Source organism: Colletotrichum destructivum, chromosome 1 (assembly GCF_034447905.1).
Source record: "Colletotrichum destructivum chromosome 1, complete sequence".
In the NCBI taxonomy this organism is placed as follows: domain Eukaryota; kingdom Fungi; phylum Ascomycota; class Sordariomycetes; order Glomerellales; family Glomerellaceae; genus Colletotrichum; species Colletotrichum destructivum.
In genome coordinates this window covers 3742833-3768844 of record NC_085896.1, presented here as the reverse complement: position 1 = coordinate 3768844, position 26012 = coordinate 3742833, and the positions used below count along the sequence as shown (strand labels likewise).

General features: G+C 54.7%; 11 protein-coding genes across 11 annotated transcripts; 6 read left to right on the top strand and 5 right to left on the bottom strand.

The window, feature by feature from the left end:
* Positions 1 to 646: 646 nt before the first annotated feature.
* Positions 647 to 1617, top strand: CDEST_01125 (Putative NmrA-like domain, NAD(P)-binding domain superfamily; the record flags this gene model as incomplete). Its single annotated transcript, XM_062917284.1, has 2 exons — positions 647 to 679; positions 754 to 1617. 2 exons carry the CDS (start codon positions 647 to 649, stop codon positions 1615 to 1617), a joined length of 897 nt encoding a protein of 298 aa, XP_062773335.1.
* Positions 1618 to 2049: 432 nt separating this feature from the next.
* Positions 2050 to 5874, bottom strand: CDEST_01124 (Putative AAA+ ATPase domain, ATPase, AAA-type, core). Its single transcript, XM_062917283.1, has 7 exons — positions 5475 to 5874; positions 3592 to 5408; positions 3318 to 3519; positions 3038 to 3254; positions 2848 to 2969; positions 2714 to 2791; positions 2050 to 2619 (listed from the first exon to the last, which is right to left on the bottom strand). Exons 1-7 carry the CDS (start codon positions 5773 to 5775, stop codon positions 2195 to 2197), a joined length of 3162 nt encoding a protein of 1053 aa, XP_062773334.1. The 5' UTR covers positions 5776 to 5874; the 3' UTR covers positions 2050 to 2194.
* Positions 5875 to 6249: 375 nt separating this feature from the next.
* On the bottom strand, positions 6250 to 8414 carry CDEST_01123 (uncharacterized protein; the record flags this gene model as incomplete). Its single annotated transcript, XM_062917282.1, has 3 exons — positions 7823 to 8414; positions 7227 to 7751; positions 6250 to 7157 (listed from the first exon to the last, which is right to left on the bottom strand). Exons 1-3 carry the CDS (start codon positions 8160 to 8162, stop codon positions 6250 to 6252), a joined length of 1773 nt encoding a protein of 590 aa, XP_062773333.1. The 5' UTR covers positions 8163 to 8414.
* Positions 8415 to 9255: 841 nt separating this feature from the next.
* On the bottom strand, positions 9256 to 9672 carry CDEST_01122 (uncharacterized protein; the record flags this gene model as incomplete). The annotated part of the gene is made up of 1 exon (XM_062917281.1): positions 9256 to 9672. One exon carries the CDS (start codon positions 9670 to 9672, stop codon positions 9256 to 9258), a length of 417 nt encoding a protein of 138 aa, XP_062773332.1.
* A 1139-nt stretch (positions 9673 to 10811) lies between these two features.
* Positions 10812 to 11114, top strand: CDEST_01121 (Putative cytochrome P450; the record flags this gene model as incomplete). Its single annotated transcript, XM_062917280.1, has 1 exon — positions 10812 to 11114. One exon carries the CDS (start codon positions 10812 to 10814, stop codon positions 11112 to 11114), a length of 303 nt encoding a protein of 100 aa, XP_062773331.1.
* A 151-nt stretch (positions 11115 to 11265) lies between these two features.
* On the top strand, positions 11266 to 12314 carry CDEST_01120 (Putative polyketide synthase, ketoreductase domain, polyketide synthase, enoylreductase). The gene has a single exon (XM_062917279.1). The coding sequence runs from the start codon at positions 11461 to 11463 to the stop codon at positions 12298 to 12300; it is 840 nt and encodes a 279-aa protein (XP_062773330.1). The 5' UTR covers positions 11266 to 11460; the 3' UTR covers positions 12301 to 12314.
* A 1-nt stretch (position 12315) lies between these two features.
* CDEST_01119 (Putative polyketide synthase, ketoreductase domain, NAD(P)-binding domain superfamily) lies at positions 12316 to 13700 on the top strand. The gene has a single exon (XM_062917278.1). The coding sequence runs from the start codon at positions 12328 to 12330 to the stop codon at positions 12598 to 12600; it is 273 nt and encodes a 90-aa protein (XP_062773329.1). The 5' UTR covers positions 12316 to 12327; the 3' UTR covers positions 12601 to 13700.
* An 805-nt stretch (positions 13701 to 14505) lies between these two features.
* On the bottom strand, positions 14506 to 15333 carry CDEST_01118 (uncharacterized protein; the record flags this gene model as incomplete). Its single annotated transcript, XM_062917277.1, has 3 exons — positions 14506 to 14558; positions 14599 to 15073; positions 15097 to 15333. 3 exons carry the CDS (start codon positions 15331 to 15333, stop codon positions 14506 to 14508), a joined length of 765 nt encoding a protein of 254 aa, XP_062773328.1.
* A 465-nt stretch (positions 15334 to 15798) lies between these two features.
* Positions 15799 to 16968, bottom strand: CDEST_01117 (uncharacterized protein). Its single transcript, XM_062917276.1, has 2 exons — positions 16012 to 16968; positions 15799 to 15814 (listed from the first exon to the last, which is right to left on the bottom strand). The coding sequence occupies exon 1, from the start codon at positions 16538 to 16540 to the stop codon at positions 16208 to 16210; it is 333 nt and encodes a 110-aa protein (XP_062773327.1). The 5' UTR covers positions 16541 to 16968; the 3' UTR covers positions 15799 to 15814; positions 16012 to 16207.
* A 2685-nt stretch (positions 16969 to 19653) lies between these two features.
* CDEST_01116 (Putative Zinc finger C2H2-type) lies at positions 19654 to 21723 on the top strand (the record flags this gene model as incomplete). Its single annotated transcript, XM_062917275.1, has 4 exons — positions 19654 to 19833; positions 19892 to 20095; positions 20153 to 20231; positions 20354 to 21723. 4 exons carry the CDS (start codon positions 19654 to 19656, stop codon positions 21721 to 21723), a joined length of 1833 nt encoding a protein of 610 aa, XP_062773326.1.
* Positions 21724 to 24857: 3134 nt separating this feature from the next.
* Positions 24858 to 25220, top strand: CDEST_01115 (uncharacterized protein; the record flags this gene model as incomplete). The annotated part of the gene is made up of 1 exon (XM_062917274.1): positions 24858 to 25220. One exon carries the CDS (start codon positions 24858 to 24860, stop codon positions 25218 to 25220), a length of 363 nt encoding a protein of 120 aa, XP_062773325.1.
* Positions 25221 to 26012: the final 792 nt, after the last annotated feature.

The following is a 26012-nucleotide window of genomic DNA, read 5'->3' as shown; positions in this document are numbered from 1 at the left end:
TATTGCTTCCCCATTGTCGACATGGGTGTATAGCTACGGCTCTTCACACGGCTTCACAGGGCTGGCGTGGTGGCTTGCTGGAGCGGCTTCATTGTGTAAATTCCTCGTCAGCCTAGCCTGTAAAGAAGGCAACGGGCATGAGATTTGGTTATCAGGATGCGAGGAGACGTAGGCGAGGCTTACACTGCCGAGGAAACTCGATGTGCACATTAATAGGGACTTAGGTCTGCTCTAGAATGACAAACATAAACTAAGAACTCAAATGTGCTTGGTAAGAACTGCATTGACTGTCGGTTCGGTAATCGAGTCTAGGCGTTGCGTAATGGAGCGGACTTAGCTTATAAAAATTTTGAGCGTTGCGGCGGACGAATTATCGTTTCACGGGAGTGGTAGTAATAGAGTAGTTGCTTTCGATTAGTGATACGGAGAGAGCGTGCTGCTTAGAAACTATCAACCTTGTCATGTAAACCGGCAAGGTGAAAAGCGGAGCTTGTAGTCAAAGAGCCGTTTCCAGTCCTGTGCTACAGTACAAATATAGAGCACGTATCCCGAGACTATCATCAACTCACCTCAATTGAGCATCAGCAAAAGCCATCGAATAAAACCCAATCAATAGTATTCATTACCTCTTGGATCACCGTCAACCATGACTTCTCTCAAGAACATTCTTCTCATTGGCGTAGGTTTCATCACTTGTTCTGACCATCGGTGGTCCGGCTCCGCCACAAGAGTGTTTTACTCACTGATCTCTAGGCCGGCGGAAACCTGGGCTTGCCTGTACTTGAGGCACTCCTAGCTATTCCTTCGTACAAAGTCAGCGTCCTAGCCCGCAAGGAGTCTACCTCGGTCTTTCCAGAAGGCGTACCAGTTTTCAAGGCAGACTACAGCAAGCAGGCTGAAATCCAACTTGCAATGGAGGGCCAGGACGTGGTGATCTGCATGGTTGAACCCTTCGCAACCGGCAACCAAAACATCTTCATTGATGCCGCCATAGCCGCCGGCGTCAAAAGGTTCTTCCCTAGCGAGTTCGGGCCTCCCTCTCGGGATCCCAGGTTTGTCGACCTGAAGCTTCATGTTGTGCCAGCGAAGGCAGCGACTGTCGACTACCTCCGAACGAAAGAGTCTCAAATCTCTTGGACAAGCATCGTCACCGGTTTGTTTTTCGACTGGGCTGTGAAAGGCGGGGTGTTGGGCCTCGACCCAATCACGAAGACTGCACGTCTTGTTGATGGCGGCACGACGGTCCTTACGGCTTCCAACCTACATTACATTGCCAAAGCTGTTCTTGCATGCCTCGACCAAGCCGAACAGACAAAGAACCAATACGTCTATATCGGAGAATTCCACGTTAGCCAGACGGATGTTCTGGCAGCATTCGAGAAAGTCCAGGGCCAGAAGTGGACTACTGAGAATATGGACTCGGAGTCGATTATTGCTGCTGGCCAGAAAAAGCTTGAAGATGGTGACAAGAGCGGTGTCAAGGACTTGATCTGGGCTGGGACTTGCGGCAAACGGGGAATGGGCGACAGCAGACCATGGGGGCTCTGGGACGAGAAACTGGGCTTGGAGAAGGCTAGCCTTGAGCAGGTAGTCGGTGAGATACTTGCCTCTTGGTAGAGGAGCTGGGTCTGGCGCACTTGGACTGTTTGGCAGGATAATTTTAATGTACTTTAATATGTTATCCTCTCAACTTTGTCTTAACACTGAAACTGCTAAGAGGAGAGCGGGGGCTGACTAAAGACTATATTTCACAATCAAAGGCTAGTTAGTAACTAGCGCCCGCCCAAAGTAGAAGTACTAGGAAGTCCAATCCCTAGATATTTACTCAACTCACTCTCACCCTCCCAAATCATGCAACATTGAAGCGGCGGGTGATTCGGCCGCACCTGAGCGACATATTAGCAATTTATAACCACACTATTTAAGTAGATTCACGTATCTGACTCCAGATCTTACAACTTTCACAAAAAAAAAAAATCCAGTATCTCAATTCTGTCTCCTATAATCACAGGAAGGGTAGCATTTCAGAGCATACACTTTATTGTAGTTGTGTAATGTGTAGTAGAGCCCTCTATTCTCGATTTAAGCTTGGTTCCCATGCTTGTTACTTCAAACGTATAGACTCTTGGTTGGGACAGCCGGTGCTTTTTGCATTCTCATAAGGAACAGCCAAGGCGATGAAGCCCGACCGAGATCACCTCAACATCTCCTCTCGGGCCCATTGCTCGTCGCTGTGCCCGCGGACTGCTTTCAGGTACTTGTTGAAAGCGGCCGACGTCTTCATCACCTGGCTGAGATGCTCCCAGTCCAGCCGCTCGTTGCGGTGCTTCGCCAGCTGGCGGGACGTGAGCAGGGCGTTCCTGATCTGCCGCCCGTTCATCTCCTCCTGCGCCAGCTGGTCGAGCCGCCTCTCCAGCTCGGGCATGTTGGCGTCCTCGTCGCTCGACTCCTCGATCATGTCGAAGAAGTTGCGCCAGATGGCCTTGCGCGACTTCTTTGTCAGGTCGTCGTAGTGGATCGCCACCTGGATGCGCGACTTGAACGCTTCGTCGAACGTGCCGACCCGGTTCGAGGTGAGGATGAGAATTCCCTCGTAGTACTCGAGGATGCGTAGGAACACTAGCGACGCTTCGTTAGTAGGAAGGGGGGGAGGGGGGGCTGGTCCGGTCGAAATCAACCAAGATCTCCCGTTAATATGTGATTAAATACTCACCCGAGACGAGACTGTTTCGCTGCAGATCTGCCATAGTTCTTTCTTCCAAGAACACGTCGGCTTCGTCAAGAAGCAGAACTGCCTTTGCCATTAACAGAACAACTCCGGATTGGAAGCCAGGAATGCCGACCTACCACAGTCCCAAATTTTCCCTAAGTACATGACCGTCTGCAAGTACTTTTCCACGTCACGGGCATCGATACCAATGTCGCCGCACGTGACTCGATACAGCGGCTTTTCCGCGATTTCAGCCACACTGGGTGATTGTTAGCTATTGGCTGTTTGGCTCTCTGGTAACGATGGACAATCTTGCAGTCAACTCACCTCTCCGCCGTCAGCGTCTTGCCTGTGCCCGGGCTTCCGTGCAGGAGCACAATCAAGCCATTGCCCTTTCCCGTAATGATATCGTCCATCTTCTTTGCTGATGTCTGAACGTCAACGAGGGCGTATATCATCTCCTTCGTCTTTGGTTCGAGGACCAGGCGGTCGAAGGCTTTCTTGTTCCAGTCGACGGGGTGCAGGTTTTCAATGTTGAGATTGACTATCTACGGGTCAGCACGACTCAGCGAGGGCGTTATGGGGGGGGGGGAAACGCCGGATTTACCCCATTTCTTCTCGTGGAGATTGAATCCGTAAGTGGTCGCTGGCAGGAGCATGACGGTGCTGACGGGCAGTTCGTCCCGTGGGCCAATCTTCGTAGGCCATGTGTCAAACTTGTACGGTTGAGGGTCTTCGTGAGCCCCTGACAATGAACCCCGATGCATGAGCTGGTATGTGGCCGTGTCTACCATGAATCTTGCACCAGACTGTGGTTGGTTTGTTTAGTACAAACAAACCCATGAATATTACCGAAACCGGTACGAGAGGGAGTGACCAACGTAGTAATGTTCACGGCCTTTGTCCCACCCCGTGTAACTGGTGTATACCTGGCCTTTCATATCCCAGAATTTCATGCCTCTAGAAGTGAGTCTCTTGATGTTCTCATCCCGGGCGAACTTGGTGGGATGAATGTTCAAATCCGATATTCTCGTCTTTTCTTCAGAGACCAAGTCCATCTTACTATGGAGGTTTGTTCTCGACAGATCGGTACCGTTGTACTGCCAGGTCCAGCCGCGGAAATAGATCTTGTTCTTTTCCACTGTTGTATATTTTTTCAGGACAAAGGCCTCCAGCGCTTCTGGGTTCTTGCAGTTGATGACCATCTGGTTTGGCTTAAAGAGCTTGTCGAGATGAAGGGCGTTTACGTAGCCCTGGCGGAACATGTCCTCTGCCTCTTGGTACTCCTGCTCGTAGTTGTCTTTCAGAAACTCCAAAAGAGGTGAGAGGACCGCTGTGTATGTTTCTTGCTTTGCCAGCGCGGCGAGCTGTGCCCGGTGATGGAAGAGAAACAAGTACGGCGCATCCATCTCTGTGGGCTCGTCGAATTCCCGGTCGCCGGGTTCGTCGTAGATTTGAAACTCTGCGACCTGCGCCAAGGCCTTCTGGATCAAGGGCGACACGATCCGCAGTCTCTCTGACCTCTCCGAAGTGACGCCTGACTTGCCCGAGGTCCACACGCGAATCGCCGCGGACCTTGCGTCGAGCGCGCAGTTGTGTTCTTTGATGACGACAAAACAGACCTCGGGGTGGCTACTCAGGTACGCACGCAGATTGATGATCTCGACTTGGGCTTCGAGTCCCGAGTCGCCGTTGGAAGAAGCACTGGCACGTCGCGGTTCGTCTTCGTACATGTCTCCGTCATGAGCGTGTAACGAGTTCGTGCAGAAGATCCGGTGAACGACGCGGCACCGGGGAACGGGCGGCCCGACGGACTCGTGGTCGTCTTCGGAATCACTGCCCGAACTACTGGAAGAATCGGCGGCGTTGTATCGAATCTGATTCTCCAACATTTGGATCGTGTCAAAGAGATACGAGATGAACCGCGAGACCTCCTGGTTATCATCCAGCAAGTCGATGTTGAGATGTTGTTCTGTGAGGTAACTCAGTGACTCGGCGAGTCCTGGCTTTCTTTGGGGCCTATTCTTCTTGTCGAGTGCATGAACTTCTGCAACTTGTTGCAAGTGGCTTGCATCATTATCCTGACTATCCGACTGAACAGAAGCCTCCGGGGTGTCGGCGAATGCAGCTTTATATTTCAGCTGTTCATGGCTTGCCGATTTCCTGCTTTCATCACTTCCAGGGTGTTCCATCGATGATGGGACCATGTCCTCATTGGTGTATAATCCAGCAACATCAGAGGAACTTACCGTCACACGCGGTGTTTCTACCGGATTCTTCAATTGCGTGAATGCGTGTTCAGAAAGCGGGAGTTCCGAATTAGAACCGGATGCCTGGGTTTCGTTACTCTTTGAGCCGAGAATGGGCCCTCGCTTTCGTAGCAGTTGTCGGCGCCATCTGGTATTCGAACTCTTTGCTGATGGGTATCTCGGCAACATCAATTGGCTTTGGAGCATACGAGGGGGGAGGCCCGCAGGATAGTCCAGGGGCGCTGTTGGGCCCGGAGGTAGAATGTGAGCCGGGAGTGGCTTGCCGACTGGTGGTCGGAACCGCCCGGGTGGTCGATAACGTGGACCGGGAGGCACCATAAGAGGTAGCCTTCGAGGTCGTTCTATTGGGGGTGGTGGGATCAATTCAGACATGCCATAGCCTACTCCCCGTGTGTCCCTGAAGACGTTTGAGTTGTTCAGTTGGAGAGCTGGAAGGTACAGAATAGATCAGCATCTTGTTAGACCCTTGTCAAACTGCAAGGGCTCTCACGTACTTCCATCATTGAATTGGTCATTCAACTTTGATAACATGCCACGCTTCTTGGAAACCTTGCTCAGTGTGTCGTCTCTCGAGATAGTAGAGCTGATGAAGAGACCGCTGCCACCACCATTGCTGCTGACCGATGAGGCGTCTGAACGACTGCCGCCTCCAGAATCATCAGAGTCGTCGTTTATGTTTTCAGTTTCATCTTCGAACTTGTTGGCGGAATCTTTGCCCTTGGAAGAGGAGACTTCTTGGCTGTGATCAACGCCGCCCTCTGCCACCGAGGCGGTTAAACTGGGGTTCGGCGCCATGTTTCTCTTTTTCCAGAACCCTTTCTTATGAAAGTGGGGGAAAAATGAGACGGAGACGGCAGAGATGAGAGCGAAGAAGGGAGACACCTCACGTTTTCTCCGGGAGCCTGGTGGGACGAAGAGGGGTTTTGGAATGCACAAACGGATCAGGCTGGGAGGCAGCAGTCTCTCCCTTTTGCACACGTGATTGGAAGACAAGCTGATGCATCACTGCATATACCCCTGTCATCTTGGATCAGTTCATTCGACCACGACGAAGAATAATGCACTAGGTGCTGACATGCATTCTCCATAGATTGTGTAATTTGATCTCTTGTGCCTCATAGAAGTGAAACCATGCAGCTCAACCATTGGTAATCAAAGCCTATCAGAGACCAGCCCGGGTCTGGCCTGACTGTCTTTCAACATTGTAACAAGTGTATCATGTGGAATAAGCTTGGAGTATTGGTTGATAGTAGCAAGAAGGTTCCGAGTTCACTCTACTGGTGCTACATTGACAGAAGACTTGAATCTCTCGCTGAACATGTGGTGTCTCCTCTTGAACAGGGCTCGGAACTTCGGTTGCTTCATCAGCCTTTCCACTTTCCGGCCTCTGTCGGTGGAAATCTGCATGCCCCTAAACACTTCGTCGGGGTCCATGGAGGTAGCCATGTTGAATCTCCAAGACACGATGACAATCTTGAGACCTCCGTGGCTTCTCTGCGCGACCAGCTGCGAAACTCGCTCCACGAAGTCACTGGTTGTGAAATGTTGCGTCTCCGACTCCTCGTGCTCTACAGCGGCTTGGATGGCCCTGATATCTAGAACGATGAAAAGCCGCGCAAGACTCGAAACGCAGCGCTCCAACAGCTTGAACCACTGCTGTATGCTCGCGGCGGTTTTGAAATGCTTTGCGGTCAACGGATTCGCCCCCTCGCTCAACACGGCCGGATTCAGGCTCAGTGCCTGGGATATCAACGACCTGAGAATCCCCTGGACAGAAGCGCCGCCGGTATTATCCTCGCCGACGCTGCCGACAGTCGACGGCAGAGCCCAGAGGACGGGGTAGCCCTGCTCGGTGACGGTGTCGAGGAAGTCTGCCGCGAAGTCGAGCGAGCTTGTCCTCACGCCTTGGCCCTCCGCAAGGAGTAGAGACGACGAGGGATCCGACACCCAGTGCTTCAGTTTCGAAAGCTCCGACACCGGGAGCTGCGTTGGGGCTTTCTGTCTACGGCGGTTTCTCATGGATCTGCACCAGGCTAGGCTGTCTTCCGCTGCCGGCGTGTCTTTGAGCAATACAGACGTTCGGATTCCTTCGAGTTGACCATTTGTGAACATCTGTCTGTGCTCTTCCTTGAGTCCGAGAAGAGACTGGGAATAAAGGGCCTGTTGCTGCTGCTGAACTAATCGTCTGTCAATTCTTTGTGTGTTGAAAGAGCTGGAAGGGGACAATCGTAGAGTGGCTGACTCACAAGAAACCATCTCGGTCAACTGCACAATGGTTTTATTGAGGCCGTGTATGCTGATATGGAGGTCTCGGAGCTCTGCTTTGGAGGCCGCGCTGGCCAATTCATCTATACGCCGCGAACGCTCGGTGATGTCCTCAATGATGGGTTTGAAGCCAAGGCTGAATGGCTTGGTGATTGCTGTGAAGGAATGCGCCAGCTTGCCCTTTTTGTACCACTTGACGGCCATCATGATGAACTCTATGATCTTGGCGTACAGCTGGGAGACGGCATCCTGCATGCGCTGGGTAGGGTAGAGAACGGAGTGCAGCTCAGTCCGAGGCAGCACATCGGCGATTCTCGATACCGCCTTGGATATTTCGACGAGGAGTTCCTCGTGGTTTATCACAGCCTGCTGTAATAAGCCCCGAGCTCGCGTGCATGCACCACCGCGGGCGATGATGGGTCGACTTACGATGAAGAGAAACTTGAGTGTGCCCCACGCCAGCGAGACGTACTCTGGGTGGTGTTGGGAGAAGGTATCAAAAATGGCTGGATCGTAGGCGATCAGAGTCACATACTACCACGGGAAAAAACCAAAGCCTGGGCTGTGATGGGCGAACCTCCATAGTACATGACACGGGAAGAGCAGCTGGCGAGCCATGTCCGTACTCTGGAGCCCTTTGTCTTGGCCTGGTATTCCTTCAACGCATTCGCCACGGCATCTTGGGCGTCTTGCATGGAGGTTTGGTTGCGCAGCCATATGGTCTGGTATTCGTCCGTCGTCAGCTCGTTCCGCAAGGTCTCGACGGCGCTCTCGTATGCGTGTCTTGCGGGATCGGACCATCTGCAAAAACTCGCGCGATCAGCAAACGCTTCTTGTCGTGCCGTTTCGTTCAAGAACACGAAGATAACAGACATACCTTTGCTGCGAATCGCTGATGTACCATTGCGAATGCGCATTTCCCCCTCTGCGATCGACTAGAGAGGCCGAATATGCCGAGAAGTCCATTAAGCCCGGGTCCCGCAACGGCGCCAGCACCGCGGACTTGGAGCCGTCGGGAGCCTGAGCGTGTACATCGCGGCGGGTGCTAATCTGGTCATCGTCCGGCCTCAGTGCGCCCTGGAACTGGTCCATCATCTGCAGCGAATGTACCGCTGCAATGAGGTTTCGGGAAGACGCAGATAGCGCTTTGGTCGCAAGAGTTTCTACTTTCTGACGTCTTCGAGGCAAGATGGCGTCTTCCCCGGTCACTTGTTTACCCCTCCGTGACCTGCAGGCTGACGCCGTAGCTGCGGTGGATGGTTGGTCAGCCTGAGTTGCATGCTTGTATGTATGCATGCTCGTATGTATGCAGCCTCTTATCAACTGATTGGATATCATGCGATATGATTTTGAGTATTCGCACGCTGTTAAAATGCGCTAACTGGCGAGCCAAGCATCTCTGCCACCATATTCAGCACATCGATACACTCCACCCCCTGCTGCTGTTGGGTTATCTGAACTAGTCATTGTGTTGGGAAAACAAGGGCGCTGCATGCAGGAATAGGCAGCATTGTATAGACAAACTAAACATGTGATATGTAAAGTGAAACAGATAGGTAACAACCTAGTGGTAGCATATAGATACAGAGTATCATTACAAACCATTAAAGCCATCAAGTAGGATAACGATTCAAGTAAGAGTTTAGACATTAAACAAGTTTAAATCAAGGGCTCTATTTTACATGTTCGGAACGCGTAGCGCTAAACTTGTATTTTTGATGTTGTGCAAATTGCAATAGATAATCCTCTAGAAAACAAGGTCTTTTTGGGCTGTCATTGCTACTATAGAAAGAAAAGGCCTACTTAGATCTGTTCGAGACTTTGTATTTATTTGAAATAGAAAAGCAGTTGACTGTCGATTAAGAGCCAATTTCAGAGAGGACACAATGGACGTGCATGACACTCCTAACCTTGGATAGGTGTGTAATGAAGTCTACAGTGATATCCCTCCAAGAGCGTTGAGGGACGCGCTGCGGTCTTAGCAGTCCTTTTTGAGAGTCCCGGCGAGGTTCACAAGGCGGCGGGGACTCGATATCGTGCGTGGAGAAGTACAAGAAGCCATAATCGCCGTCGAACCTCTTCTCGGCCTGCGACACGAGAGAGCTGGAGATGTCCGTGAACAGGTATTCGACCATGTTGATGATTTGCGGAGGGGGTTTTTACTTTTCTCTCGCGGATGAGAGTCTCACACATGCCCCAGATCTCCAAACAAAATATGTAGTCTTCGGGCCGTGGCTCGATGACTGTCTCCTTGTAGAACTCTTCGCCCAAGATTGTATACCCCATCGTCGTCGTGCAATGGATGCTGGGATTCACCTTTTTCAGCACCGACCCGTTGAGCAAAAGAAGGCTGCTGTAGTGTCCGCCCTTGGACCGTGACATTGTCGCAGCGCAGATACGGGCGGACTGGACGGTAGCGATGCGCATCAATCCCAGGCGTGGATCAGGTCGCCGCCCATAAACGCGCGGACGTCGTCCACGCACGCGTCGGAGCGGTAGTCGACGCAGCGGTCCGCACCGAGAGACTCGAGGTACTTGAAGTTGCGTGGCGAGCAAGTCACGACCAACTACAGCGCCGCAAACACCTACCTGGACGCTTTCATGGCCTACCGCCAAGGCCTCGGCATGCCGGCCTCCATCCTGGACATGGACATCGTGGGCGTCGTGGGGCTAGTTGAGCACTGCCCTTGCCTATTGCCTTTGTGTTCGGAAAACGCAGCACAATGACTCGAGCGTCATTGGAAAGAGACTGTTGACCACAACTTAGGCCGTCGCGGACATGAAGAAAAGTGAATCCGGGGTTGTGTCTCTGCTCGGACCATGCGAACCGGATCCGTCGCCCCGAGCGTCGCCGGGGCCGGAGCCGTCGCGCCCCGGGGGTTTATCCACTCTGGCCCGACCCGTCGGCCGTGGAACTGTATCGGAGGATTGGGTGGGGGGTAAACATTTGCCTCACTAGGAAATTTGTGACACAGTTAATTGGTAACAGGGATCATATCACCATAGGGAGCCAGCCACAGTCCAAGCCTCCTCCGAGTGCAGCTTCAACGTAGGTCACGCAATGGCCCAAAGCTCGTTAGTCGTCTACATCGTAGTCGCGATAGGGAAATCAGACTCAGAACTCAACAAAACAATAAGCCGTCAGTAGGAAGCAAGTTGTCTGCGTGACGATAACCGCAGATGGTCTTAGAAACCGGGTGATTTGGAGGCTTGATGCGACGATGCGGTTCAGCCAAGCCAAGACGCTGGTGAGGGCTAGGTGAATGATTTCTGCCGCGGTCCCAATCATGACGACGTTTTCAATCATCTAAGTGTTGAGCCGACTATGAAAAGGGTTGCCGTGGACAGTTGCTGTCGATTGTTCGAGGGAAAGTGTGTTGCTATTTCTTTCAGGAATAGCTTCATCCTTAGGCTGCATATTCCGGATTCGAGCTATATGCCATCTTGAGTTCGGATTCTATGCAGGATGTGATCAAATGCACCACCCGTAATCTTGGTAAGCCTCGTCCGAGAACGAGAAGGAGTCTGTCCAGTGCCCGAGTCTCGCTGACCGCATCTCAGTATCCATGGAGCGTGTTGCTCGGGACGATGTTGTTTTCAAGAACGGTGCTTTCATCCCAAAGAACAGCATCGTTGCCGTGTCCTGTCACTCCATGTGGGACCCAGAGACATTTGAAGATCCCGTGGCATTTGACGGCTACCGTTTCATCAAGAAGCGGGCATGCGGCGACCCCTACAAAGAGCATGCGGCAGCGCTGGTCACGACATCCTCGGATCATATGGGCTTCGGGCATGGGACGTACGCATGTCCCGGCCGATTCTTCGACGTCAACGAGGTCAATATTGTCCTTTGTCACTTTCTACTCTAGTACGACTTCAAGCTGTCGGCTGGGACGCCGACGCAGCCGGTACGGTGGGGGTTCGAGATCCTTGTTAATCCTACAGCGAGGACGATGGTCCGCCGGCGGGAAGAACAATCAAATATTTAGTCCCAACCACCGGACCGACTCGTCGAAGAAGTCAACCTTTTTCTCACAAAACTTAGTCGGCAGTAAACTTGTCTGCTGCAACACCTTGTTTTGTCTCTATTTCATCCTATATAGAAGCTCTTGAGACGTACCAGGCAGAAGAAAGCTGTTTAGGGCCGGCGTCTAGCGAAGTATACACCGAAAGCAGAAAAAGGACAAGACAGCACGTCGTTAACTCTTGTCCCGGATGCCGGTCGGTGCGTCGACAACGCCTACCACTCCGCCTTCATGGCGGACGCGGCCGAGGAGTACATGTTCCTCCTTCAACGTCCCAGACCACCGCCCCGGCCGGGTCTTCAACTCACGCGACGAGTCGTTTGCGGAAGGTCTCATGGTGGCCACGACGGGATGGGGCGTCGATGTGGTGCTGATCTCGCTGTCCGGTAAACTCCTGCACGCCTCCTGGCGGTGCGTCGCGCCGAGCGGAACCTTCATCGAGCTGGACAAGCGGGACGCCGCGGCGCGTTGCAAGCTGGCCATGGACCCTCTGGACGACAGCCGCGCCTTCATCGGCATCGACTTGGCGCAACTGGCCGTTATCCTCGACGGTGCAGAGATCGGGCAGTTGCTGGACCGCATCATCTATCTGTACCGAGGTAGGGTCCTCACTCCCATTACGCCCTCGCGCGCATTCCCGTGCAAGGAGATCCAGAAGGCTTTCCAGTGTCTCGCCAAAGGGACGTATATCGGCAAGATCGTCGTCGACTTCGTCAGCGAGCAAGCCGACCAGGAGGGCTCACTACCCCTGACCCCAGACGAGCCGGCGCCCGTCTTTCGTCCCGACCGCTTCTACATCATCGCGGGCGGCATTGGCGGTCCCGGCACCTCTATAATTCGCTGGATGGCCCATCACGGCGCCTGGAACCTTGCCATTTTGTCTCGATCGGCGGGGACGTCCGCCCACGAAGCGTCGATCCTCACCGAGCTCCGCGGCATGGGATGCACGGTACGCGCCTGCGCGTGCGACGTCACTGACGAGGACGCTGTCCAGGGTGTCGTGCCCAAGATCTCGCAGTCATCGTCGTGAAGAATCGGAGGCGTGGTCCACCTCTCCATGGTCCTTGCCGACGTCGAAATGTCGAGGATGACGGTGAACGAGTGGCAGTCGGTCACGGCGCCAAAGATCGCCGGGACATGGAACCTGCATCGAGACCTGTGCAACGGAGGCGACGGCGGGGAAGACTTCTTCGTCTTGGTCGGGAGCATGTTCGGCGTGACCGGGCGGGCTGGCCAGGCCAACTATGCGGTGGCTAACGCGTTCCTCGACAGCTTCGTCCGGTTCCGACGCGGGCTCGGGCAGTCTAGAGCAACTTCGTGTGCCGCGTGAGGGACCGGCCATCCGACTCCGTCAGCGGGCTGTTCCTCGCCCGCAAGATTGCCCGGCATGTGCTGACCTCGTTAATAATGGCAGACGAAGACGGGAGCAAAGGCCGACACCTCCACCTCGGCGCCGCCAGCTTCCTTCGGCATGGATTCGCTCATGACGATTGAGATTCGCAATCGGTAGTGCGGCGTCTTCAGCGTCGACGTCACATTGATGCAGTTGACGATTGCGCCGAGCTTCGGGCACCTAGGGGAGGCGGCGGCCCGCCAGATGAAGGAATAGTTTTGCGATAGAGGCGATAGAGTCTCGCGAACCACGGCTAGTCATGGATAATTAACATTGGCACGGTCGTGTGGACTGTATAGACCTTTTTCTGTGCTCGGAGAACGCCAGTGACTAAGAGGCCTGCCTCGGGGATATTAACAGGGTTGGGAGCCTTCACTAAACAGTATGTACAAATTGATCCTGACCCCGGAAGACAATCGCTTCTGGCATAATGGTGATGGCCTCGGACTTGACGTCAAGATCGCGTCCGGCGCGTTTGGGGGTTTGTTAATATGAGACTTGGCCGTTCCATCACGGCAACACGACCTGTAGAAGCTGCTGTCTTAAGCATCAACATACCATCATGTTCCCTTTTGGTCAATAGCCGAGGCAAGTGTCTAACACTGTGGTGAAATGTCACACCTAGAGATGCATAGTAGCAATCAAAGCAACAGCTTGAAACAGTTCACAACCACAAGGGTTGCTGTATTCAGCCGGTGTGATCTTGGGGGGTAGCCTTTTGCTCCTTGGCCACGAACAAAGTCCTTTCGGCCCCCTCGCAAATTCGAAATAACAGTCTCCGATTGCAAACTAACGACACTGCCAGAACGGGAGGCCTCACCAGAGGGTATCTGTCGTTCCGCGTAAAGGGAGCATAGATCCAGACGGCTGGCCAGCACACCCACGGCATATAGTGAGAAGGACCCCCCCAGCCTGCGTCCTGTTCGGCTCTTTTCGCCGTTGGGCGTCTTACTTCGACCTCGCTGATTGAGGGAAATTTCGAGCGGCGCGGTTGCGAAGTTTACTTTCGCGCCCCCCTCCCCCCCTCCCCCCCCCTTGGCGGCGACTTCGTGGGTCGAGAAAAGCGAAGCAACTCTGGATGCTTGGCGTCTGTGTCATGGGGTGTGAGCCACCGGGTTCATGATCCTCATGGGGGGGGGGGGGGGGGGGGGGGGAGGGGGTGGAAAGAGGCCCAAGGCCATCGGTTCGATGGGATAGCAGTGGTGAGAAACAGAAATAGACGGAGGCGGAGGCGGAGGTGAAAGTGGAAACAAACAGCTTGCCATCAGGGGAAGAGGGGGGGTTACAGCTACTTTCTCCCAAGTGGGCTGGACTGAACTGAACCTCTGAGAGACGCAACATCCTCTTCCTGCGCGATGCATACAAGCGGGCTTCCTGGATCGCAGATATTCCGAGCAACCGCGCATCATTGGCGCCACGGCCATGCGGGAGATGTATGTTACCGTCAACGACGAGCACCTGAGGCCATCGTCTACTAACGCGAGGCTGGCTCGCTCACTCTCAAGGTCATAGCCGCTGTCTGCAGGTTAACGATAATGAGCACCAGTGGCATCGCGAGGTGGAAGCATAGTGACATTAATAAGGTGAGGGGCTTGGCGACCCAGAATGCTCTCAATTTCGTATAACGCTCATTGGGGATGCGTCTCCGGCAGGAAAACGCCAAGAGGCAAAAAGTCGCCGTCTTCGTTCGGTAGGCACGGGTAATCGCCAGTTGACATCAAGGCTCCATTGCTTCTTCCCCTTTCTTGTTCTCCGGCAGACCGGCGCCCGGATACCGGAGAGAACGTTTCAGTGCTCAGGAATCCCAGGAACCCCAAGGTTGTCTCGTCGTCTTGATCATCGTCACAATCGCCCGGCCAAGACGGGGCCAAGGCCAAGAAACAAGGCCTTGCCGTCTTGGAGAGGAGAAGCTCCGGCTGCATATCGTCCGCTCACAATACGTTTTCGAATGTTTCCGGGAAAATTGCGCTGCGCTCGCTGTGCTGTGATCGCGTCTCGAGATCAGTCGGCCAGTGTTAGTCGGTACCTGAAGCGTCAGCATTCCGATCCCCCCTTCCCCCTGCCGCAGTGCGCCCGAGCATCGCCCATGATCGCACTGCCGATGGATGTGGACAATTTGAATGGAGGGAGGGGTGATAAAATTGGGAAAGATGGCTGTGGTCTTGGCTCCGCCAATAAGTCCATTGGCGCCGAGACTTGATGTAATCCAAGGCCAACTGGAGAGCGCCCAGGCTGATGGGGCCAAGACGCCGAGAGATTTCCAAGAGGGGTTGAGCAACGTGATTCCCTGCTCACTCTCGCCAACGCGCTCTCTCGCTGCTGACTGCTCACAGTGCTTCAGCAGATGGTGCTGGGGCGGCGCCAATGCCAATGGGCCTCTTGGTCCAGAGCCAAGACGGTCTTGGACAGTCTGGAGCTCATGAGGGGGGAGACAGCCAAGAGCGCGTGGGTTCTATGAGAATGGAGTAAAGCCCACTCTACAGCAGTGGTGTTGGCATCTTGGCTTGAACCCGCCGGGGCCAGGAATGCGGCGATCCTCCTTTTGAGCTGTCTGGTCCGCTTGCAGAGTGCTTCCCAAAGTCGGCGGGGCGTCCGAACACCGAGATACGTAGCCAATATGGTCCCTTTAATACCAGTGCACCACATGCCACCCCGTTCGATCCTCCGCATCTGGGCCCCCGACCTTGACAGTGGGCCACATGTATACTCAAACCGCCGGGGTAGTCGCGATCGTCTGGGGGGTGAACAGGATGGGTGGTTCGATGGAAGGCCGTAACGGCGACGACCAAACGTCGAGGGCTCCAGCGTGAGCGAGAGGCGAGACGAGGAAAGGCGGCCAGGTGTGGACGGATTGCATCATTGCGACGCCGGCAGTGAACTAGCGATAGTGTTGCTTTTGTCAACGGCGGCGGGGGAACACGAGGCTGGCTTCTTTGCTCGGGTCTTGAGGTCCCAAGACTTTGCCGGAAAGCTTGGTACGATTTCCATGGCGTGACAGGCTCGTAGATCGTGGCTCAAGACGCATCGGTGATGAATCCCACAGCGCGACCAATGAGACAGGCCTTGGAAGAGGAGGATGTAGACCACCCCATCCTAAGGGCCCTATGCAGAACTACACAAAGTGTGCTGGTATCCCTTTCCCTTCTGGAACCTTAATTTTTTTTGAGCCACCATGTCAGTGACGGCGCGGGACAACTTGACAAGCAACGACGGATGGGGGGGGGGGGGGGGAAGGGGGGGACGGGGATGGAGGGCGTCAGGGTCAAAGTCAAACTGGACGGGGATAGATAGGGAATACAGTCTCAAGTATCGAGTCTGGAGGGGAGGCCGGCCCCCGAACAAACTCACAAATCGCGCAAATGAAATACAAGTGGCGGCAAGTGTGCGAGAGCAAGAGCGCCAAGACCAGATGGAAAGGCCTCGTTTTGATTGCTCATACTCCGATTGAGTGTGACAGTGAACATCCCGGTGAAAGAGACAGAGAGAGAGTTGAACCAAGGCGAAACCAGACATCCTCGCAAGTCTTGGCATTGCTTGCACAGCCTCATTGAACGGCGGCCGCAGGGTAGGCAAGACTGGTACGACTGGATACAGGCTGGGTGTAGTGCTTGGTATCTGCAGCCAAGGCCGCCCAGGCTTTGTCTTGGCTGGGCGTCTGGGCGATGAAGCGGCAAATGGTCAGGTTTGGCTGGTCGGTAGGAGGAGGTGGTGGGCGGGCTTGTTGGTGATGGTTGTACATCGTATCCTGTGTTATTGACCCGTCCGCCTCGAGTCCAGTCTCGAGTCCTGGGAGAGCCTGGAAGAGGGATCTCAGCAGAAGCAAACGCACAGTGCCCCCCGCTGGATTGTTGTTGATGAGTGTGTAAGATGATGCCATGGCAGGGGTTTGTGAGACGGCTTATTGTTCTATTGGGATATTGGGATTCGGGACCCTTCCCCCCTTCGTTCGAAGAAGCTTGGCGTCGTGGCCGTGAGGGTGGACGAATCGACGATTCGGCTACGACGACGAGGACGAGGACGAGAACGACTCGGGATAGAGAAGAATTCGAGACTCCTCTCTCACGCCAAACTCGAGAGACTCGGGAGGGATTGATTCTGACACCGGCCGGACGGCGTACCGTCAGCGTGGGTCGAACTGCCAAGGTAGGCCGACCCGCCCACCTGAATACACCTAGTCTTTAGTGTACGATGTACGAACGGGCACGTTGGATCCATGTTTTAAGGTAATGGACGGGGTGGTGGGATGTGCGCTGGATCGACGAGAGGCTCGGACGGGAAGAAGGCTGTGTTGGTGCGGGCGGGCGGGCGGGCGAAGAAAGCGACAACGAGAGGTAAAATGAGAGGAGAGAGAAGAGAAGATGGATGGCTGGCACCTCTCAGTCCTGAGGCAGGCAAAGACAGTGGAGGGAATACAGGCAGCAAAGGGCAGGGAAGGGTTGGGAAGGAACAGAGTGACGGATAGGAAGGAGGTATTTGTATAGAGTGCAGAGTACTGACCTGCCAGAGATGGAGTGTGCAGTGTGTCGGTAGGTACGTGCCTCGTGCCTGCTCCTGCTCCTGGAGATGGACAGAGAAATACCTACCTACCTACCTACCTAGGTGCGTTTGCACCTTGAAAGTACGTACCCGCGGACCCCGACTGTTGCGCGTTGTCCACTGTCTACTTGTACAGTTCTGTCTACCTACCTACTGTCTCCAACTGTCTTTTCTACTGTCCAGTTCACTGTTGGACACGCTTTCTTCTCTCGATTCGATTCGCACAATTTGCTCTCACACCACATACAACAACAACAACAACAACAACATCATCAAACATGTTTACCCCCCTCTTTTCCTGAACATTAAGCCTTGGCCATGTCGAACCCCAGTGTCCGCCGGCACGTCGGCTTCCCTTCGTGGGCCCGCAACAGGCGGTGTTGCGCAACCCTCTGGCGACGAGCCGGTTTAGACGGCTTCTTCAATCCTCGCTGACCAAAGAGGAGTGACGACGGACGGCGACGGACGGCATCGCAAAGGGGAAGAGAGGGAGGGGGGCAAGGGGGGCAGAGGCAGCGCTGGCAGCGCTGGCAGCGCGGACAATGCGGGCACCGCAGGCAAAATGGCAATTTTGCTTGCGCGTAGCCCTTGGCGCTAAGGGCTTGGCAGTCTTGGCTGCGGCGGAGAGGCCAAGAAGAGAGGAGCGGAAAGCTTCTTTTCGCTGTTGGGCAACTTTGCCGTCAGTCACCTGCCCAAGCATATTAAGGAAAAGGGGGGATCGGTTAAGCACATGGCCCCACCACTGCCCAGTCGTGCCAGTGCGGAATGACGAGCGGGCTGCATCTGTTCGTCTTGGAGGCTTGGGGGCTTATGGGGGGGAAATGGTCCCACTCCTACCTGTGCTCCCCGTCACCGGTCACCGGTCACCGTCGCCTTTTATGGAGTTATAGGGTATGCGCTTATCGGAGCGCCCGAGGCCGCCGTGTGCCCCCCCAGCTGCTGCTGCTGCTCCCCGTGTTTGATTCGCTTTTCTTGTCGGACTCTTGGCCCCAAAGCGGATCTTGGCACCCAGGAAAAGGCTTGGAAGGCTTGTCGCTTCTTGTCCCCCTCTGGGCGTCTTCCCCCCCGCTCTTTCCCTGCCCAGCATTCCCACGTCCTCAGTCCATGTCCATCGTCCCATTTCTGAACCGCGTGCGCTGTGTGTGTAGAGTAATACACGACCGGATGTTTGCTTGTCTTTTTGGCCTTTTTGGTCCTGTGACATGAGGTACAACGGTACCTGTCTTCTCTGGGCAAAGGAAAGAAATGGGGAGGGGGAGGCGCAACGGCCTGGGAGCCGTCCGGTCACCCACACTCGTCGGCCAAAAATAATCGGCTCATTTTTTTCACTCTGCTGGAAACAACAGTTCCTTCTTGCCCACATCTGAGACGGTCGCGGGCCTTGTCTTCGGACGACACGGAGGATGGAAATGAGCAGTGATCTCGGGATGCTACTGTGACAGATGGGAATGGGTACTGTTCATTCATGGCAGCCCACGGATGGATGGAGACGACAAACGCGCTTGAGGAGAGGGGGGGGCGTTAGCCGATGGCTCCCTCCCCCGATTGAGTGTCAACGCTCAGTATGGAGTGCGTGTATACGTATACTTCGTATGGATGATGGATAATTGACAACAAATGGGAAATGGAAACGGGTGCGCGCAGGACGAGGCAAAATGGGCGCCAAGGGCCGAGTGCCAAGGTCTCGGCCAAGGGAGAGAAGCAGGTCAAGACTGGAGATTTGCCAAGACATTCCAAGACAGCCAAAGGTCTTGGCATTGTATGCACCCGGATGTTGCGGTGCTGGCAAGGTACTGGGCAAAGGACAGTGTGTCATGGATTAGTGATGGCCGGAGAGCACTGTGTCACGGGATTTTGCCCAATCTTTTTCGCCGTTTTGGTGTCCCTTTTTCACAGTGTCCGTAGGGTCTCCGCCGCAGACACTGGCTTGTACCTTCTCGCTACCCGTGACATCTGCTCGGCAGCCCTCCCTCCCACCGACCAATCAGATTCCTACTGATCACACAAGCCCCCCAGTCGCCAAGACATGCCAAGAGTCTTGGGAGGGTAGGAAGAGCGGAGAGGAAATGTGATTCATGAATAAAGAGACAAGCCCAATCGATCAAGCCCACCCCTCCCCCCCCCGGATCAGACTGATCGATTCTCGAGACTCGCGGCTGCAGACAAACAGAGAGGAAGAAAAACATAAAAGCATTGATAACCGTCTCCCTCCTCTTCCTGCCCCCGTTCCCGTCGTTTGCCTTACTTATCCAAAGTATTTACCCTCGTCGCCTATTTTCGGCACTCCATCATCAACACCTATCGTCACTGAAGAAGACTACACCCCCACTCTTCACTTACATATCACACGCTCCAAATTCATATAACACCACCGGTGTTCCCATACCATTCCGGGACCCGGCCAATCTCAAACTCACTCACACACTTTCTCTCTCTCACACACATACACACATTATGTCTTCAAAGCAAGAGAACGACAGCTCGGCGAGCAACTCGCCCAAGAGCAGCACGCCCGCTCCCTCGACAACCACCAGCAACACGTCGCAGTCGGCCAACAGCACCAGCGCCGAGGACAACCTCATCTGCAAGTGGAACGCCTGCAACCTCAAATTTGTCTCGCCCGAGGCCCTCTACGTGAGTTTTGGCCTACATTCCCTATTCGTGTATAACCGGTCGGCTAATTCTCCCCCAGGAGCACATCTGCGAGCGCCATGTAGGCCGCAAGAGCACCAACAACCTCAACCTGACGTGCCAGTGGAACTCGTGCCGGACCACCACCGTCAAGCGTGACCACATCACCTCGCACATCCGCGTCCACGTCCCGCTCAAGCCTCACAAGTGCGAGTTCTGCGGCAAGTCGTTCAAGCGTCCCCAGGACCTGAAGAAGCACGTTAAGGTAAGTCCCCCCCCCTCAAACCAGCAAAAGAGACACCAAGCTCACACATTTTCTTAGACCCACGCCGACGATTCGGTTCTCGTCCGCTCGCCGCAAGACCAGGGCCTCAACGGCTACAGGGCGCAGCCCGGCAAAGGTATGTAGAAGCTCACGTTTGCGAACTCCTCCGCCTCTTCATTCTCTTCCTCCCCCATACTCTTCCTTTCCAGCAGCCAATGTCCTCTATTTTCTCCCAACTAGAGGCTAATTTGCCTCCAGCTTCTTCTAGCTACTATGATCATAATGGCCACATTCGGACTAACTCGGCCGCCTTCGCACACCAGGCTGGGCATGCTAGCTACTATGCACCCCAACCATCTACCAACTATGGACTGTACTTCAACCAACAACCCCTGAACCCTCCCCGGACCGAGTACATCGGCCACCACCACGCCCCTTACGACAACCGCAAACGCGCCTTTGACATGGTCGACGACTTCTTCGCTCACGCCAAGCGCCGCCAGGTCGACCCCACCTCGTACCAGCAGGTCGGCCGCTCTCTCCTCCCTCTCCACGGCGCCCTCGGCCTCCACACCGGCCCCATGCCCGGCTCCGACTACATGTCTGCCCCGCCGCCGCCTCACCACCAGCAGCAGCATCACCAGCAGCATCACGTCCAGCAGCAGCACCAGCACCACCAGCAGCAGCACGTCCAAGGCGCCCCTTCGGGCCCCGGGCCCCTTACCCAGCAGTACTACCTGCCGCCCATGCCCAACGCCCGCACCAAGAACGACCTCGTCCAGATCGACCAGATTCTGGAGCAGATGCAGAGCACCGTCTACGAGAACGCCAACCAGGCCACCCAGGGCATCCACATCCACGGCCAGAACACATTCGATCTGCGCCACAGCCCCTCGCCCCCGGGCGCCGCCCACCGCGGCTCCCACGCCGGCCTGCCCATGTCCCAGGATGCCTACCACGCCGTCTCCGCCGCCCACATGGCCTCGCCCCTGACGGCCGTCTCCTCCACCGGAACCCCGGCCGTCACGCCCCCGTCGAGCACCATGTCCTACACCTCGGGCCACTCGCCCAGTCCCTCTTCCTCGGGCATGTCTCCCCAGTCGAGACACGCCTCCACCGCCTCGTCCGTCATGTACCCCAACCTGCCCGCCGTCAGCTCCGTCTTCCCGGGCCAGTCCACCGCCTCGACCCTCGGCCCCAGCTTCGACACCAACGAGCGCCGCCGCTACTCGGGAGGCATGCTTCAGCGCGCCGCGCCGTCGTCGCCCCGCTCGCCACTCATCATGGACGACTCGTCGGGCGTCACGACGCCCAAGGCCGAGTCCGTCGCCTCTTCCATCGGCTCCCCTTCGTCCGAGTCCGACACGAGCGAAGGCGCCCGCGAGCGCGAGGAGAAGTACGACCAGTGGCTCGAGAACATGCGCACCATCGAGGCCCTTCGCGAGTACATCCGCGACCGCATCGACCGCAGAGAGTACTCCGAGGAGCCCACCGAGCAACAGCAGCAGCAGCAAGAGTCGGCCAAGTCTCCGGAGGCCAGCCGCCTCAAGTCTCCCGAGCCCATGGAGGTGGACGCGAAGCCCGGCCCGGCGGCGCCGCTCTACCCTATCCTGCGCATGCCCAACTGAAGAGGCAATCGACAATGAAGAGGAAGAGAATTGGCCAATTTCTCCTGGCGCGTGTACCAACAGTTGTCGTCCTACCAAGCGTGTTTATTTTTATTTTCCGCCAACCAACCAAACAGTTTCCACACGAAACGAAGGGAAAATAAGTGTGGAGGGGTTGGGGTGAGTGGTGAGGAACCGGGTTTCAACATGACCTCCCTCTATCTCTCTCCCCTCCCCCTTGGTTCGTATTTGATTCTACCTGCATTCTCTTTTTTTTATCTTTTATCACAATGCTTTTGGCACGAGAATACCTCCCAAGAACCCTTGTCCGAAGCCTCTTTGTTACGTTTACATACCCTGGTCCGGTGGAAAGTTGAAAGGCGGAAGTCGGATTGAATTACGCAGTCTCACCCAAACGCAGATGGATGGATGGTTTACGAGAGAGGGTGGAGTGGACATACTCCCCCCCCTTTCGAAGAAAAAAACCCTCTTATTTGATTTTATATCCCGCAATTTTTTTTTTCATGTCAACGGGAAGAGGAGAGCTTTCTATCATTCGGGAGAAGGGGGCTTGGGCCGAGTCTCAAAGCAACTTTTATGGCGCGAAACACATTCTTATTGGTTCTTCATCCTTCAGCTTGTTCTTCTTTTTTTTCAAAGTCTCCAAAACGGTTTTTGCGCGGATCAGAATCGGATCGGAATCATCGGAAACGGGAAATGAGATCATGAGAAAAAACAAACCAAATCACAGACAAAGTTCATGTTGCTTCGCCACCAATGTAGTCTCCTTTGGAAGGCCCTGAACGCAAGGGTCGAAAGAATGAAAAAGAATTGCTCCTACAATCTTGATGTCCCCTTTTTTGACAACTTTGACAACCTTGACACCTTTTGTGACATCTAAACACTTGATTTGGTATCCTTGGCGTCTTTCTTGGCGAAAGTGAATCGAAAAACCAAGGGTGGTTGTGAGACTGAGACGAACCTGAGATGACGGCTCATATATCAACCTTTTTTGCACAGCCCTCGCTCGCACCGCCATCTGGTACAAACACACACACACACACACACACACACATACATCTCGTCATTTGCTTACAGACGAAGGAGGTCCAATTAGCGAGTAAGTCAGGCCCTGCCCGGCCGGCCGACCTCGCTCGCTTTCGCTGTCAGCATCACAGCCCCCAACCACATCCTGAGGGCTGACGAACAAAACCGCCCGGCCCCACGACCTACAAAGTTAGATGACCTACCCTCCTCCAGACGAACCAACTCACTCGCTTACTCAACCCGAGACCTGTCTGTGTGGTCCGAGAATAGAAACGTTTGCCGTCCGGGTCAAGGAAGATGGATAGAGTAAGCAGGGGCAGGTGAGATGTGTCCCGTTCCGGGGCGATTAGGAACGCGCCGCGACGTCCCCTTTCCCCAGTGGTTGTGCGTTGTGTATGTATGTCCCTTCTTCGCAGAGGTGGCTGGACTCTTTACCGTGTCAAAAAAAAAAAAAAAAAAAAGTCGCCGGATCCGGTGACCACGACGTGCGGGCGGGCGTCATTGTAACGTCTGCCCAGGACGCCCGCGCCGCCTCCTGAAAACCCGCGTTTTTTTTTTTCTCTCTCCCTCTATTTTTCATATCGCTAGGGATCCTCTGTAGATTGGGAGGGAGGTTTAGCTTCGTTGGCTAGAGTCCGTCCAGCCGGGCGAGAACTAGATTCAGAGCCCCCTCCCCCCCCTTCATCCAAGATGTCCGGGGCGCAGATGTGAACAAGATTATGTTCCGGGAGACACAAGAACCCTTTGGGCGTGGACGTCAACCCGATGGAGGCCGGTGACAGCTGAGTCTTGACGGGGGGGGGACTTGATTAGCCACTGACTATACGGACACTGTCCCCCCCCCCCCCCCCCTTCCCCAAGATCACCATCCTTCGAAGGGAAGCGCCTCTTACCACACCCGGTGACACCTTGTACAGCAAATTGCCTTTTTAATCCAAGCGGCTTCCGTCCTCCGCTACCTCCCCCTCAACGAAGGGACGCGGCCGGGTGAGACATGTCAGCCCTGTGGTCGGCCCTTTCTTCCGGTGGAACGTGGAGAAGGGGGGGAGCGGTCATGCGGGCAGGACGGGGTACACAGCGAGTTGCGTATCTCTTGACGGTGTTTCTGGGCGAAGCCAGTTGGGGTTTTCTCTCCTAGGATGAGGTTCAGAGAACTCGTGAGAGGCTTCGAGAGCAGAGGAAGCGGCAGAGTCCCCCCTCTCCCCCCTCCTTCCTCTTCCCGGCCTTTGCCACTGTATCTGGAAGAGCCCTGGTCTCGCTCGCTTGATGGTCTCTCTCTCTCTCTCTCTCTCTCTCTCTCTCTCTCTCTCTCTCTCTCTCTCTCTCTCTCTCTCTCTCTCTCTCTCTCTCTCTCTCGCCAGTGTCTGAGATCATGGCGGCGGGGCGGGGACGGGGGAAAGAGCACGCCGATCCGGGAGACCCTTTTCTTCCTCTTCGGCTGCGAACGGCGGGGAGGGGGGGGTTTGTGTGTGCGATGTGATCGGCGACGGCGGCCCGGTGTGGGTGTTTTGTTTGTTAGACGCCCGCGCCATTTCCCGTCGGGGGCACATTTTGCGGTTCGCCCGAGGGCTTTGCCGTGGGCTGGATGCCACGCGGTGGCTGGGGTCACAGGGTCTTCTTGCGTGTTATACGACACGTTTTGTGTCTCTCTTCGGCGACTTTTTTTTTTAAATCAATTTAAAAAATTGTGTCCTTTTTTGTCCGCCTGTCCTTTTTTGCATAGGGGTATACGAGCCTACGTTGTTGGAGGCGGGCGACTAGTTGATGTTGTATCCGACCAGTAGCATTCTTGAGTCTCGGCAGGGTGCGATGTTGTCATCGTTGTGAATCGGTGTCGGGGTTCGGCTTACTCACGAACGTGGGAACAAGTAGTACAAGAATACTGCCTGGGAACGAGTCTATATAAGACATCAGAGAGTTGTCCACGAACTCGAGTTGACAGTATATTCATAAAACACAGCAACAGGCGACAAGCTACACAACACAACACAACACAACACAGCTTTGATCCCATAATAAGACCACACAGCACGACCCACCCACAAGAATTCATTATATACACTCTTAGAAACAAGTCCCCAAGCCTCAACACCAGCAACACCGACACAATGCAGCTCAACACCAAGACCGTCCTCCTCGCCGTCGCAGCCGCCCTCGCCTCCACCGCCGCCGCCTCGCCGGCGTCCCCTCTCGCCCGTCAGGCCGCCGACGAGCCCAAGGCCGACTGCTGCTCCTGCGACCTGCAGAACCCGGGGCCCAACTACATCTGCCGCGTGCCGCCCGCCGGTGTCTGCGCCGTGCCGGCCATCGCGTGCCCGCACGACCCGGAGACGCAGGAGCAGTGCTGCTGCTGCGATATCTCCGTGCCGGCGATGCGGTGCAAGGCGGTGCCCAAGGGCAGCGGGTGCATCTGCACCAAGGTCAAGTGCCCCTTCCAGTTCGACTTGTCGTATCTGCCGGTTTTTGGGTGAGGAAAAGTGGGACAGGGTGCAGAAGGGTAATGGAAAGTCGGACTGCGGTGTCGAGGTTGAGGTTTGATTTAAAGGGGGGTTTTTGACGGCTTGTCGTTGGGTTGTTGTTGTTGTTGTTGCGACTCGAGAGGCGGTTTGTCCTGCTGTTGAAGCCGGCTAAACGGATTCGGGTGCAAATCACTACATTCATTCGAGGGTTTCTCTTCTTTTTTACTATTCTTTATTTTCACTAGGACACCTCTTAGTGTTCTATTTGTGGTGAAAGAAGGAAAAACAAATGCTCATGAAGCTGCCCACCGATACCTGATGCTGCATCGTTGACGAGAGTGATAAATGTGTCCGAGTTGAATAACACCAACGACGATCCTCGGCCTTTCTATGATTGCATCTCAAGTTTTTTAGTTTTTTTTTTAATGGAAACAAAACCATAAACTGTGTAAGCTTTCTGTGAACACACCCTGGTCAGCCACGGTGGATTTGAAAGTTGGGGATTGCAGACGCTGTGTGGCAACATCCATACTTCGTAATTTGATTGTCGTGTTGGTCTCAATTTCGCGGTTCACCAGCCCTTCCCTTGGTCCTTTCAACCAGCTTCAGCAGTATATACGGCGGATAGGTCACCCAGCAGAATCAAGCATTGTTTTCGTGGGCTCTCAACGACAATAACAAACCGGTGATGTTTAAGTGCCAGTTCTCAGCCCAATCGTATGAACTTTATGGTTTCCGTTAGCATGACCCCCTTGTCACGAAGAAGAAAAAAAACAGGGTCTTGACCCTCCATCGGCAAAGTTT